This window comes from Leucopleurus acutus (genome assembly GCF_964270905.1).
Source record: "Leucopleurus acutus genome assembly, chromosome: 6".
Classification (NCBI taxonomy): Eukaryota; Metazoa; Chordata; class Mammalia; order Artiodactyla; family Delphinidae; genus Leucopleurus; species Leucopleurus acutus.
The window spans coordinates 37,781,931-37,797,392 of NC_139149.1; the positions used below are offsets into that span (position 1 = coordinate 37,781,931).

Consider the following 15,462-nt stretch of genomic DNA (forward strand, 5'->3'; position numbering starts at 1 on the left):
TAAATATATTTTAATCACCTTTGCTGCTTTGAAAGAATTCCCACAGATAATCGTCAGCTCATAGCAGGGTCCATCTGTCCGCACGCCTCCCCTCGTCCCTGGATGATAGAGAGGGAAGCGGCCTGCAGCGTGGGGCACAGTCTGCTTCTTGTTTAACTAAAAGAAATTCCCGATGCTCTTGGGCCAGGGTCATCTTGCTAGCACAGTCACTGAAAAAACAGAGGCCCTAAATTCGAGTCAGGGCCCAGTTGGTTTCCGGGCTGATCGGATTGTCACCGTGTGTCTCAGTTTATAGAGTGGGACCCTGTCCCCCCAGCTGTGGAGTAGCTCTGCTCTGAAGGGGCTTAGCACGGCCTTCTCAAGAAACCTCCCCAAGGAGCCTGCCGGGGCCAGGGTTTAAACCGACCCAAATCAGATCTTCAGGAGAGAAATCCTATTCTACACCTCACTCCAGACACTCAGGGCACGATAATGTTTTGGGGTTTTTTTTCCCACCTCAACTGATCTCAAGAGATCAACGTGGAGAAGAAAACTCAAATACCTTTCTACTAAAAAGAAAATACACTGCTCGATACCTGTTTCGATTTTGATGTTACCAGGAGAAAGTGTGTCTGCCTCCTTCTTCATTAATATATTCTGTAGCCATGTGAGTCCATTTCTTTTTATTTTGTGGAGCAGTGGAGGCCCTCGTTCCTGCTTTTATCTCACAATTCTACTTAAAATGCACGTGGAGTTGAAATACATCATTTGTGTGAAAAATGAGGTGGGCCATTTGGAAAATGCAATTTTAAAACAGGCAACCAGCACTAGCATGCAATCAAAGTAATGAGTTAATTTTAATTTTTTTTCTTGCTCACAGATGTCCTTGAGGGTTATAATGGGACAATTTTTGCGTATGGACAGACATCATCAGGAAAAACGCACACCATGGAGGTAAGGTTGCAGCGTGCTGTTATGTCGTCTCTGAGATGACTGAACGGAAGTGGTGCTTCCAGCAAAATGCGAGGTGCATGCGGCTTTTTGACTGGGCAGTAGATGGTTAAGGGATGGTTATGTTTGTGTCACAATTTTTTGTGTCTTTGAGGAGTTTTAAAAATATTGTTGAGTAATAAAATCTCAGGAGTTCAGTATTTTAGAAAATCCTTTGTTGATAGCTCTGTCAAAATAGGAATAATAAATTCTATTTAAAATAATCATCGATAAGCTAAACAGTGGTGTGAGTATCCCTGTGGACTGCCGCCCCAATCTTACTGAGAAAGTCTGCTGTGAAAATCATTTCGTCTAAGAAGGGCCTCTGGGGAGGTGAGTCTCTTCTGAATAAATGAAAAATGGTAGGTCAGAGGTTGAGAGAAGTTGGCTTGTGGACCACATGCAGCCCACAGACATATTTTTGTTTGACCTGCACAGTGTTTTTTGTTTTCTTTTTTGTTTGTTTTTAATTGCAGGCAGTGTTTAAAATGGGATGGTTTCAAATAATTCTAAGTGTCCAGCTTTGGTTGAAAATGCTGAAGATCTAGCAACTCCGGGTGAAATTTCACCATAATCTAAAGCGTAAGCTTCACGGGAGCAGTGCTCTTCAATGTCTTGTTCACCTTTTTACTTACATTGCTATCGTGTGGGACCGTGGTGGTCACCTAGGAAGGCTTCGATAAAGTATTTGTGAAAATGATAGCCTCATGGCGGCCCTGGCTGACCCACGTTTGTGGGGCTGGGCCCTCCACGCACGTTGCGGGCAAGTGTTCAGCATCCTTCCCCGCAGACCTGCACGCCTGGCCTCTCTGTGCACTTGAGGGTGTGACACCAGCTCTGTTAGCCCTGGAGCTCTGTGGCTCCAGGCTGTCTTCCAGGTGAGGCGCGCCTGCAGACAAAATTGGTCCCCTTTACCTCTTCTTTTCCTGCTTTTTGCCATGGATCGGACTCCTGTGTGGTCTTTGGGGCTGGATAATTCTTCTCAAGGCTGGGCCCACCTGACAGGTGAGGAGAGGTGAAGAGCAGTTATTATAAGAAACTACACAGAGGAAGTTTGGGGAATTCAGCTTACAAGCAGCAGGGTAAGATGAATCCTTAATCCTTCAAGCTTACGTTTTTCATTTACTGTCCCCTCTTGGGAATGTCACTGAGACGCCGCTGCAGCATCGGTTTAGCTTATGAATCGTTGCTATTGAAGAAGAGATTTCAAAGGCTCAAGGCTAAAATCCTCAGGGCTCTGATGTTCTGCTCACACCGATTTCAAGTGTGGGGTGTGCCTCCGGGGATCTCATTCCTGTTGTGTTGACTCGCTTCCCCCCCATTTTGCTGGAGACAGAGTGGTTCAGAGATTGTACGGATTAAAGGAAGCACGAGGTTTATTTGCCACCTTTTCTAGACGGAGTAGGACTGTTTCCTGACACCTGAGCCTTTCCGTCTCCTCTGCATCTCACATCCTACTGCAGTACTCCTTGGAAATGGTGGTACAGGCACGGCCGTCCCCACTCTCCGGCTCTGGCCCCTCGCCTGTCTCTCCTCCTGGGCCCCAGACCCTTAACCTTCTAGGTGCTAGAAAAGCCTCAGTGGCATACATTTCCTAAGTTCCACCCACTCCAGTAACCATGGACAGAACCTTCTTCATGGTTCATAAGGCATGAGAGAGAGAGAGAGAGAGAAAGAGAGAGAGAGTGATTGATTGATTAAGAGATGGCTTCTCATGAGGGAATCATTCTTTAGTTCTTTGGAAAGTTACCAAACAACATACAATACAAAAAAATGCAATATTTAAAATCCCCCCACATCTTACAAAAATGCCTCCACGAGTGACCTTTTAAGCTTTGGGATTAATTCGTCTTTGGGAAATACAAGGTGTTTGCTAAATGTCAGAAATTTAAATTGTAAACTATCAAAGGAGAGACCTGTCCCCAGAGTAAAACCTTAGTTTGTGTTTTGTGTGTATGGCAGGGGTAGGTGGGTGTGAGGAGATGGCAAAGAGGTATGCCAGCTCTTTCACACTAAAATTGGAGACGTCTTATTAAATGAGGGCATCGCCAGCCCTCTGTGACTCACGGTGTCAGCCACGCAACTCCTGGAGCAGTGCTGTGGGTCCAGAGGGAGCCACGGGACCTAAAGGGAATGGGATTCTGTGCGGGCCGCTCTAACAGTTGCCTGAATTCTGTCTCCTTTCCATCCTTGCCAGTTTTAAAAGGTTGCTAGTAATGAGCTGCTTTTCTTTATCGTGACTTTGAAGGATCACATGCTTAGGCCCACAGGAGGAAGGAGAGGGGTGGCTGTGGGTCCTTTTCTAGCACCTTCTCACCCCCTACACACACTTCATCTGGCTCCTTCTGTTGGGTGATTTTAGGTTGGAGAAAAGGTAGGGGATATTTTAGAGGAAAACAGAGGGAAGGAGGAACCCCAAGCTGAAATCCAGAGACTGTAGGAGACCAGGAAACCCAAGATCCTGCAATGCAATGAAATTAAAAAAAACCCTGCAGGGCTCTCACCATCTGAAAGGAGGATTTTATGTATTCAGCATTACACATTGTGATCCTTTAAAGGCTTTTGCAAGGGGCTGTTAACTCCCTGAATGGACAGAAAGTGTCACATTTAAAAGCTGTTTTTCATTTTAATCCCCTCCATTTCGGGTCTGACATCCAGTGGTGATGCCATACCTTCTCCTGAGGGGAACAAACAGATGAGCCGACATAAAATTGGAAAGATTAGCTTCCGAAAATGGCGCGTTTCAGGCGGATTTTCAGTGCGAAGAGGAAATACTTGGCAGTGTTGGTGCTAAGCTCCATAGGACCCTTGGTGCATTGCGCCCTGGCTGGGCTCTGGCGGGCAGCGCTCAGGGGAGGGTTGGAAGAGAGGTCCCTGGGTGCCAGCTGCCCGGGGAAGAGAGGGCTGGGCCTTCGTTCAGCGCGGGAGGCTGGGAAGGGCTTCTCTTGGCCCCATGCCGCACTTTGTGGCCCTCTTCTGCACATGGATCTAGATGGATGGAGACACGCAGTGTTTTTCCTTCTGCCCAAAGGGACACCTGGAGGCCCTGGAAGGGTGCGGGCTGCTCTGCTGCGAGGAGTTGCCAAGTGATTTTTAATGAGCCTGTCTGAGTGCGTTGGTGCTCTTGCGCTGACGGGCCCCCTGCTCTCCCATCTTAAGTGTTTCAGGAAACTGTCCTGCTTGGGAGGCTGAGGCGGCCACTGGGGCTGGAACAAAGGGAGTCTTGTTCTGTGGCCAGTGGCCTGGGTCTGCTTTATGCTTTCACATGTGCTCCGAGAAGGCCACCTTCAGAAGTGGGAAAAGTTTTTGAAGAGGATGATACAGGATGCAAGCATTAAAATGTCTCTTCTTTTTGCTTTCTGGGAGAAACGAGAAGACGGAGTGGGACATTCCCCTCGAGTCCATCCCTGATGCTCCAGTCGACTAAACTTGTCGCTGTTCTCTCAGTTCCTACCTTTGTTCTGTTACTCCCATCTCCTCTCCTCTGCCCACATCCTTTTTGTCCATCCTTAATCTTACTCATCCCTCAGGATTTGGTGTCTCTCAAGGAAGCCATCCATATCACCCCAGCTGGAAGGGACTTTTCTGTTCTGAGTTTCTATAGCTCTTTGCCTCCTGACCACCTTTTATTGCCTGAGGTGACTGTTTATTGTATGTGTACATGTGCATTTCATTTGCAAAGCAGTCAACATAGATGCAGTGAAGACCTTTCTGGAACACCTGTCTGTCTCATACACACACCACACACATCTGTCCTCACCACGCACATACCCCACACCCCTCCATGCCACACACCCACCACACATCGATAGCCCTGCACACACATCCACATGCCACTCACACCCACACACTGCACACACCACATATACTGCAGATACACACACTACATGAACACACAGCCACCCAAACTACATACATCACCACCACAGAAGTCAGCACTACACACACCCACATGACACACATCCACACCACACAACACACACCACACATACCACACACCCACACTATGTATGTGAACATCACACACACTACACACCATGTACATTAACACCACACACACACACACACACACACACACACACAGATTGTTTGGGCAGCCTTAGTTTACTGAGTATAAAGGCCCTCACACTCTTGGGTTTCTGAGCTAGAGCAAGCATCCCAGCCCCTAAACCTGTGGTAGACTTGGACATCCCTCTGTCACTGTGGGGCTGGGGGTATTATTAGGTGTTCTCCAAATGAATGTGTGCTTCTTGTCATGTGATTTTCGGGTTGGGTCTTCAGGGCAACAAAACAGGAAGTGTCCAGACTCATCCTGGCTCTGCCTTGATTCTTACCCTGCCAAAGGCAAACAAGGGATGTCAATACTTGTGTGCACCCAGAATCAATTGGAAGATAAATCCGTTGAAAGGGAAAGCATCTAGGGAAACAGATTTGAGTCAGTTATAAATGATTTTTGCATTATTGATCATTCTTCTTTGGCTGTGGGCCACTGAAGAGAAGCTAAAGGATTATGATGAATTATTAAAGAGCCCTGGGTGGCAGCATGGAGGGCACTCTTTGGACCCTCTTGAGTCAGATTGGCCCAGTGGTGTCGCATTTGACTGTGTTTTCACTGTAGGTACCATTTCTGCCAGCAAATTCTATAGTCCAGAGCAGGTGGGGTCCAATATTTGATTTGTTACATGTTTTATGATGGTCTCCTAGACCATCATAAAACATGTAACAAAAGACCATCATAAAACAAAGCCAGTGATTTGGTTTTGTTTTCATTAGATATATATATTAATGGTTTGGGGTGGAAACATGTTTTCAGACTCTTCAAGTCAGGTAAACCCCAGCAACTTCTTGAGAAAATGTATCATGAGCTGAATAATAACATTTATTGTCACTAAGTACATTATATATACTGTTTAAGTTATTATTTATTTATTTTTTTATTTGTTTTGCGATACGTGGGCCTCTCACTCTTGTGGCCTCTCCCGTTGCGGAGCACAGGCTCCGGATGCGCAGGCTCAGTGGCCATGGCTCACGGGCCCAGCCGCTCCGCAGCATGTGGAATCTTCCTGGACCGGGGCACGAACCCGTGTCCCCTGTGTCGGCAGGCAGACTCCCAACCACTGCGCCACCAGGGAAGCCCTGTTTAATTTAAATTCTACAGTAATTCTATGTAGTAGATACTATACCAAGTATCATAAGCAGTGGGAGGAAATACATATGCACTGGCCACCCTGCCTTTAGGGAGTGTAGAAACACATCAAATGATTTAGGGTCCTTAGCAGATGAGGCATTCCAGAAGAGTACCTGTTTTCCGAGTAAGAGCCAGAGGCCAGATGTGTCTGAATTCGGCTTTTCTCTTGCTTTGAACAGAGTGGAAGGTCGGGAATCAGGTGCGTGAAGGAGGACTCATAATGGAAAGTGCTTTGTGGCCTGTAGTCAGTGCCAGGGTTCATGCAACTTCTTGCTTTTGGTAACTCAGATGTTGGCTCGGAAGTCATCTTGTTAGAGAAGCACCAGGCAGTGAACCTCTGAAAGAAAAAGAGGACTTAATTGAGGAAAACAAAGCAGATCTTGCAGGTATTGGGCAGATTTTGAACAAAGATGTATGAGTCAAAGTTGTAAAGCCTGTTGAGCATCCCTGGAAAACTAAAGAGCAGACTGGCTTTGCTTCCAGTTCCGTTTCTTCCTAGAGTTTTAGAACTTCTCAAAGGCATGTGTGATTCTCTGGGAAGACAGTTGCTGGCAATCCCTTTAGATGCGTGTTTGTCTGCCGACGGGTTGTTTAACCCGTGATAGAACTTTTCAGTGTTCCTTTGGTGTGGGCATGAAGAAGGCTCTCTGGGAGGTGTGCACCGAGGTCCTTGCTAAGCCTGTTGCTTGAAACACTTCTAGAACTCTTCTTTAGGAATTGCTTTCAGGTCCTATGCCGTCTCTTTTTGAAACTCTTCAGAGGTGGCAAATTCTGGATCTTGAAAATGGATTTAGTGATAGTCCAAATAACAGAAACATTCACCTATCTATCCACACCTTAGGTAAAATGAATAGAAGTGGAAAAAGGCCAGGAAAGAATAAGAGAATATTTTATAAGCAGATTTATGTATTAGAAACAGTCAAAACTTATTTGGAACAGTTTGGGCTGGGAATTACAGATTTTAAAAAGAAATGGGTAAAATGGATTTTCTTGATTGGTGTGTCAAGTGCTACTGAAGGTATTTCCAGAATAAGTTTCTTAGAAATTTTTGAGCAACGATGATGTGAATGAAACTGTATCTATCAGCTCGCAAGGTGATTTCATTAAGGCAGATTAACTTGGATTTGTAGGTTCTGGTCAGTTTGTAAAATTTCCAAAACAAAGCCCACGTTTAGTATGTTACAGTCACACATGTAACCTCATTCTTTCTCCCTTTCCCTCCTTCCTACCCACACGCTCACCCACATACACACTGATCTGCTGCGCGCAGTGACAGCACGAGGGGATATTGGGGGCCTTCAAGGCCAGCAGGACGTGCTCTCCCCTGCCTGGTTGAGTTACCCCGCTAACTGTCGGTCTGTTGGCAGGTCGGGTAGCTCTCCTAGGGAGCAGGCAGTCCTGCGTGGTGCTCCCTGTTCCACGGAGTCCTGTTTAAGAAGCCCAGGTTCGGTCCCTTCTCTCCCTCTCACGTGTCGCCCAGCACTCTTTAGCTCCCTGTGTTTGTCTTTTTCACTCACTAGGGGAAGCTACACGACCCTCAACTCATGGGCATCATCCCAAGGATCGCACACGACATCTTTGACCACATCTATTCCATGGACGAGAACCTGGAGTTCCACATCAAGGTAAGTGCTATTATTGGGTCCCAAGAGAAGAAACCGAGTCCCAGATCGTGTTTCTTTGCTTTTCTCTTTTATGTATACATAGAAGATTTTATCTAATTTAAATGACATTCCTGTGGTCAGCAGAACCATATTTATTAGTTACTGACTCAGGCTAATACTGAGGAAATACTGAGATAAAGTCAAAGCCCTTTTTAGGATGGAATCATCTTGGTAGTTGTCTGAATTCTACCCTTTACCCTGTGGATTTCTGTAGATCTGACTGGCCTGTGTCCATGATTGGGTGAGGACAGCATTTCCCAAAGTGTGTTCCATGGAATACAATCCCTCATATTATTACTCAGTGGGCTGCAATGGAAAAGGCGTAGTATGTGGTCAAATTAGCTGGGAAAATGCTTTGCTGGACAATGTTAAACTTACCCCAAGCTTAAATATGCTAACATGTAACGCAGTTCTGCAAAGTGGACATGTACTGTAATATATTTCCTATCTTATTTGACTGTGGACATACTTTACCCTCCTTGGAGGATGACAGACTAGTATCTTGAGGAGCGCTTTCTGAGAAATGTTAGGAAAGGGAATTCTTTTCCTCCTTGTTTTTGTTTTTGTTTTTCAAACCTATGTTCTGGCTTAAATTTGAATTGAAAGAGAGATTTCTACTCTCAACTATAGCTGTGAATTCATAACATTTGGTAGAAGGGGTATATTCATTGGAACGCCTTTGTTTGCAAGTGACTGAAAGCTACTTGTTTAAGCAAATAGAGGAAGTTGTTATAAGATACAGAATCTGACAGCAGGCATGGGGGCGGGGAGTTGTGGAAAAGTAAGAAATCCAGGCTCTGCTTTTCCTATTTTTTTTAACTTAAAAAAATTGCGATATAGTTCACATACCATAAATTTAACCTTTTTAAAGTGTACAGTTTGATGGTTTTTAGGAAATCTTCAAAATTGTACAACCATGATCACTATTTACTTCCAGAACATTTTCATTACCCCCAAAAGTAACTCCATCTCCACCACAGTCCCCACGTTTCTTAATTTCTTTAATCCCCACCCTCTTGCTTAATTTCTTTCCCTTGTTCCAGACCATGTTTCTCTTTTCTGTGTATGGGAAAGAGGGTGCACAGCAGCTCCTGCTCTACATTCCCTTATTTCCAATTCATCATTCCCCTGGGGAGGGGCCCATTGGCCCAGCCTCCAGTAGGTACCCCCTGCCCCCAGCTCTGATCAGCTGTGTCCAGGATGCACGTGGCTGGTAGGGTCCCCGCCACAGTGACTGGGGACGGGGTTGACAAGGAGGTGGAGGAGAAAGGGGCAGTTAGCAGACTTGGAGGTGAGCAGATCAACCAAGAGGCTGCTCATCCTTGAAGGCTGGGACCCAGGTGCCTAGGCCCATCATTTTAGAGGTGAGAAACTGAAGTTCGTGGATATAGAGCCAGATGGCCAGAGTGACATATCAAGTCCCCAGCAGAGTTGAGATTTATTGATTTAATTAATTTATTTAATTAATTTATTTTTGGCTGCGTTGGGTCTTCGTTGCTACGCGCGGGCTGTCTCTAGTTGTGGTGAGCGGGGGCTACTCTTCGTTGGGGTGCGCGAGCTTCTCACTGCAGTGGCTTCTCTTGTTGCAGAGCACGGGCTCTAAGCGCACGGGCTTCAGTAGTTGTGGCTCGCGGGCTCTAGAGCGCAGGCTCAGTAGTTGTGGCACGTGGGCTGAGTTGCTCTGTGGCATGTGGGATCTTCCCGGACCAGGGCTTGAACCCGTGTCCCCGGCATTGGCAGGCGGATTCTTAACCACTGCGCCACCAGGGAAGCCCCAGAGTTGAGATTTAGATTCTTGATCTGACCAACCCCACATGCAGTACCTGTTCCATTATATTAAATTTCCACGTTTACTTATTTCTGCTGTGTACCTTCCCCAAATTATATTTAAACAAGTCAGAAACTGTTTGCCCAATTATAAAGTACATCCGGCAAATCTTTTTCTTTACAGCTCCTTTTGTTGGCTGAAGCCAGCTTCTCCTCCTTGCTAGAGTTTTTTTATATCTGAGGGTACAGACACTTGTTGCTTTGATGGGATCAAGATTTGGGAGCTTAGTGCATCTTTAAGGCTGTTTGCATTTAAATACCTTAAAGCACTATAGGGCTCTTATGGGATAATCCTGGAGTAAGATGTTAAACCAATTATTGCCCTCAAACTAAGGTCTCATATTAGACTCTTATTAAGATAAAAATAGCCCCAGCATGAAGGGGAAGGAGAGGAGGAAGAACACTCACGTCTAGGGCTGAATTTTACAGTCCAGCTTCCTGTCCTGCATTTGTAGTTAGGCTGTCTTATTTCACAAATAATAATTGTAAATGAGCAGGTTCGTTATTGACTGCTTCTTATTTTGAACTGAGCAGTGACAGGCTTAATGAAGAAAAAGAGGCTTGATTAAGGCAATATTGAAAACCTGCTCCTTACAGTGAGTCTCACAGAGGTTTTATTTATTTATTTATTTTTACATCTTTATTGGAGTATAATTGCTTTACAATGGTGTGTTAGTTTCTGCCGTATAACAAAGTGAATCAGCTATACGTATACATATATCCCCACAACCCCTCCCTCTTGAGCCTCCCTCCCACCCTCCCTATCCCACCCCTCTAGGTGGTCTCAAAGCACCGAGCTGATCTCCCTGTGCTGTGCGGCTGCTTCCCACTAGCTATCTGTTTTACGTTTGGTCGTGTATATATGTCCAGGCCACTCTCTCACTTCGTCCCAGCTTACCCTTTCCCCCGCCCTTCCCCCTGCGCCGCCCCGCCTCCCACCGCCCCGCCGTGTTCTCAGGTCCATTCTCTATGTCTGCATCTTTATTCCTGTCCTGCCCCTAGGTTCTTCATAACCATTTTTTTTTAAGGTTCCATATATATGTGTTAGCATACGGTATTTGTTTTTCTCTTTCTGACTTACTTCTCTCTGTATGACAGTCTCTAGATCCATCCACCTCACTACAAATAACTCAATTTCGTTTCTTTTTATGGCTGAGTAATATTCCATTGTATATATGTGCCACATCTTCTTTATCCATTCATCTGTCAATGGACACTTAGGTTGCTTCCATGTCCTGGCTATTGTAAATAATGCTTCAGTGAACACTGTGGTACATGACTCTTTTTGAATTATAGTTTTCTCAGGGTATATGCCCAGTAGTGGGATTGCTGGGTTATATGGTGGCTCTATTTTTAGTTCTTTAAGGAACCTCCATACTGTTCTCCACAGTGGCTGTATCAATTTACATTCCCACCAACAGTGCAAGAGGGTTCCCTTTTCTCCACACCCTCTCCAGCATTTATTGTTTGTAGATTTTTTGATGATGGCCATTCTGACCGGTCTCACAGAGGTTTTAAACATTATTTCTGAACATGCTTTCTCCTAGTGCCAAACAATGCTTATTTGTTTTTCTTCCATCTGGTTTTACAAAGTACTTGAGGTGACAAAAATAACAAAATTCAACCCCCACCCCAAAGCAGCCACTATCTGCTATGGTAAAAAGAAACTAACAAATCAGGATTCTCTTTCTACTTATATTAAATGAACAAGATTCTAATTGCCAGATTTCCTAATATCTAGTTCACAACCAGTCTTTGGATGTCATTAATTTTCTCTGTAACCTATGGAAGTAAGGGCACAAGCTTAAGATCCCAAAGATAACAGAAAAGTCTTAATGAAGACCAGACAATTCTGAAATACATAGAATGGGTTGGAACCAGGGTTGAGTGGGCTGCAGAAGGGCTGGGTTAGAAATGTCTAAGGTTAGAGGCCAAGCAGACCCTAGGATTCCAGCCACAGGGAGAGGTTTCCAGAGCAGTAGGTCTTTCAAAGGTCAGGTAGTTGTATCTACGACAGAGAGGGTCAGTGACAGGGCTGTTTGACAGACATTCAAGCAGTCAGAGGTTGTCAGGGAGAGGATGCTCAGCTACAGATTCCAGGGTTTGAAGCCAGGACCCCAGATCTCAGAGAAGCGAGGCATCAGGAGGTTCCAGGCTGAGACACGGACAAAAGATAATGAACCAAGGCTGAGCTGGGTTGGGACCAGTGCCGGGTTAGGGAGTGTTCACTTTCCCCTGCCTCGAGGCAGGACTGGTCCAGAGCTGGGATATAGGGGTGAGATTTCACGGGTAGAGTTACATCCCAACTTTACAACTACTTTTCAACTTTTAAAACACCATTTTGGCTCAATCCTCTGTTTAGATTTCAAAAAAAAAAAAAAAAAATCCATGAACTTGAAGGAGAGGACAGTTGATCTGGTCTGCAGAAGGCAAGTGTAGACAGTACAGAATCCTAGAGGGAATTTTTGATATCATCATGTCGAATGGCTTCATTTGACAGATGGGAACATTGAGGTCTAGGGTCTTGGTTACTTGTGCATTAAATCTCCAAGGTCACGTATCCAGTTAAAGTTGTTCTCAGATATCAGCCTGAGATAAGATAAGAATCACCTGGGGAGTTTAGAAGCCGATTCCTAAATCTTACTGGAGATTCTGATTCAGGAGGATTGCGGTAGGGTTCAGGGCAATTTACACAGACGCTATGGGAGATGCTGATATAGGCAGTGCTGGGACTGAAGTTCGAGAATAACTAATTGGAAGGCGTCCTTTCCCTCTCACAGTCTAGTTGTGTTTCATTAAATTGCATTTTGTTCATATCCTTCCTGGACTCCCCAAAGCTGCCCACTATCACCAGCTCTCTCCCTGTTACTGTTCTGTAGTTCCAAGCAAACTGCCCTTATCCCCCTCCCCACCCTCTTCATGTGAATGTTTGGAACATGCTCCCTCCCTGGTCTGAAGCGGCTGTTAATGTCATGCCTGAGGTGAGGTCTACTGATTTTTTTTTTTGCGGTATGCGGGCCTCTCACTGTTGTGGCCTCTCCCGTTGCGGAGCACAGGCTCCGGACGCGCAGGCTCAGCGGCCATGGCTCACGGGCCCAGCCGCTCCGCGGCATGTGGGATCTTCCCGGACCTGGGGCACGAACCCGTGTCCCCTGCATCGGCAGGTGGACTCTCAACCACTGCGCCACCAGGGAAGCCCAGGTCTACTGATTTTTGACAGTTACTTGCAAAGGACATGTTCTGTTCTAGCTGTTGTCATACCTAGAAGTTTGCTTGGTGCTCATCTAAGGTGAAAAGGTAGAGTCCTCCTATAAGGCTGTCTAGCACAGGATGTAAATAACACCTGGCTGGAAGTGAAGGCAACTCTGATGTGGGGATGGAGAGGGGCCCATTGAGCAGGGACTTGTAGAGCAAGCTGACAAGCAGGATGCAGGAGGCCAGGGGTGTGGGCTGGGGCTCCGCCCTCTAGACTCTGAATCTTCACTTTGTAGAGCTCTTCTCACTCTTCGTGGCATAACAAAAAGCTTTTACGAGTTCTAATAATGATGTTTTTGAAATACAGGGTGGCATTTCTGTTTCAAAATCAATTTGTTTTTAATCAGGTTTCCTATTTTGAAATCTACCTGGACAAAATCAGGGACTTACTCGATGGTGAGTAACCCGAATTCTTGTCTTTTATTTGTTCTGTAACTGAAGTCCAGAAAGGTTGGCATGATGTACAGCACTTCTGCTTAAGGAATTTATAGAGATGTTCTATCGCCTTCAGGCTATCTGCTTATTCTCAGCCAAAGCTTTAACTTGAGTCATTGCAAAGTGATTAGATTTACCTATCTTCTGTAACAATTTCTATTTTTTCTCCAATACAGGGTCTTTAACTTTTGTTTTCTTCTTTGCATGTCATCATTATCATCTCTGTAGTATCCAAGACAAACTTGGCTGTTCATGAAGATAAAAACAGAGTCCCGTACGTAAAGGTATGAGGAAAACTTGATTGATGATGCAATTGATTTCCCTCCAGTCACTGTCATAATTATTACATAAGATGCCCAGAATATTACCTTATAAACTGCATATAGATATTTAATCATGTTCCTTATATTTAATATTCATCTGGTTAAAAAAACTGACTTTTAATTTCTTCAGTTGTTTCTATGTAAGTATATCACAGATGTCAAATCACATGAGGTAAGAACTGGAGAACTGAACATTATTCACCTTTAAAGAGGCTTTGGTATTGAGTACAGTTGTTCATACTTTGCACTTAGGAGAAACCTGTCATAGCACTATGTCTACAACTTCAGTATCTAATTAAAGTTGGTGGCTAGATTGAAAGGCAAAGCAAGATTTCATCCATTTCTTTTTCCGTCATTGGTTTCCTTCTGTATTTTCTGTCTCCACTGCTGATGATTATGGATATGTACCTAAAATCTGGCATTTATTTCTGGTGGTTTACTTCTGGGTTTCCTAGCGTTTGCTCGGACTTTTTTTTTTTTTTTCCCGGTACGCGGGCCTCTCACTGTTGTGGCCTCTCCCATTGCGGAGCGCAGGCTCCGGACGCGCAGGCTCAGTGGCCATGGCTCACGGGCCCAGCCGCTCCGCGGCATGTGGGATCCTCCCGGACCGGGGCACGAACGCGTGTCCCATGCATCGGCAGGCAGACTCTCAAACACTGCGCCACCAGGGAAGCCCCAGACTTCTTTTTAATGTACACTGCAAGCCCTAGGCCAGGAGGAAAAGTTGTTGGGTCGACAGTGCAGCCTTTCTCTGGATTGGCAGCTCTAGAAGAGAAGTGGGAAAATGTTTAGCAAAGTCATGTTGCTTTTCAGTTTTTCCATGACCAACCTGATCTGGCTGTCTTGCAGGGGTGCACCGAGCGGTTTGTGTCAAGCCCCGAGGAGGTCATGGACGTGATAGATGAAGGCAAAGCAAACCGCCACGTGGCTGTAACGAGTAAGCCTGGGGTGGTGTTCCCTCCCCTCTATCTTAGGACACAAATGTCTGCCTACCAACCAGGTTGGGTGGGGGTAATGAGGTCCAAGTGGAAATAATGCAGGGGAAGGCGGTTGTAAAGCAGTGACAGGCACTCAAAAACACAGGGGTGTAAGCAATACCAGCAGGCCTGGGCAGGTCCTGGGAAACAGCGCCTCCTGCTGTCCAGGGGCCTGTTGGAAATGTCGGGCGACACTCACTGACTGGGCCCTGGTAACAGCCTAAGCCTGAACACTGGGGTAAACAACCAACCAACCAACTAAAGGGGGAAGAAAGTAAGCTTATAAGTTCATTTATTTTAACCATGTTATTGTTTAAAAAAATCCAAACCAACAGATTCTATAGGCCAGTCATACGCATGGAAAGAAACCATGTTAGGTTTCTGCCCTTTGTAAACAAGGAAAAGAAAGACATGGAGGAACGGGAGCTTGACTGTAAACTTTGTGATGCCTTGTTGGTAACAAACATAGTCAGGTCAGCTGGTTTACCTTGCGATGCCTTCCTCGGCCTGTCTCAGGGAAGCAGGTCAGGTGGTGGTTAGAGCAGCAGAGTTTCCATGAAAAGATGGGGGCTGTCTGTCTTATTCAGATGAGATGTGCACAGATGAGAATGAGTTCATGTGAAGAGGACTTGAAAGAATGAAGGATTTCTAACTTTTTTTTTTAATATTTATTTATTTGGCTGTGCCGGGTCTTAGTTGTGGCAGGTGAGATCTTTTAGTTGCGGCATGCAGGCTCTCAGTTGCGGCACGCAGGATCTAGTTCCCTGACCAGGGATCGAACCCAGGCCCCCTGCAATGGGAGCACGGAGTCTTAGCCACTGGAC

The 15,462-nt window shown here is 45.6% G+C and overlaps 1 protein-coding gene across 1 annotated transcript in view; it reads left to right on the forward strand.

The window, feature by feature from the left end:
• Nucleotides 1-15,462, forward strand: part of KIF5C (kinesin family member 5C) — a gene marked incomplete at both ends in the record, with an annotated part of 148,726 nt that overhangs the window by 63,497 nt on the left and 69,767 nt on the right. The window contains 5 exons of the mRNA XM_082840740.1: nt 860-933; nt 7,678-7,782; nt 13,251-13,299; nt 13,567-13,622; nt 14,511-14,598. Of these exons, the coding sequence (XP_082696866.1) occupies nt 860-933; nt 7,678-7,782; nt 13,251-13,299; nt 13,567-13,622; nt 14,511-14,598 (372 nt within the window). The remainder of the gene's footprint in view (nt 1-859; nt 934-7,677; nt 7,783-13,250; nt 13,300-13,566; nt 13,623-14,510; nt 14,599-15,462) is intronic.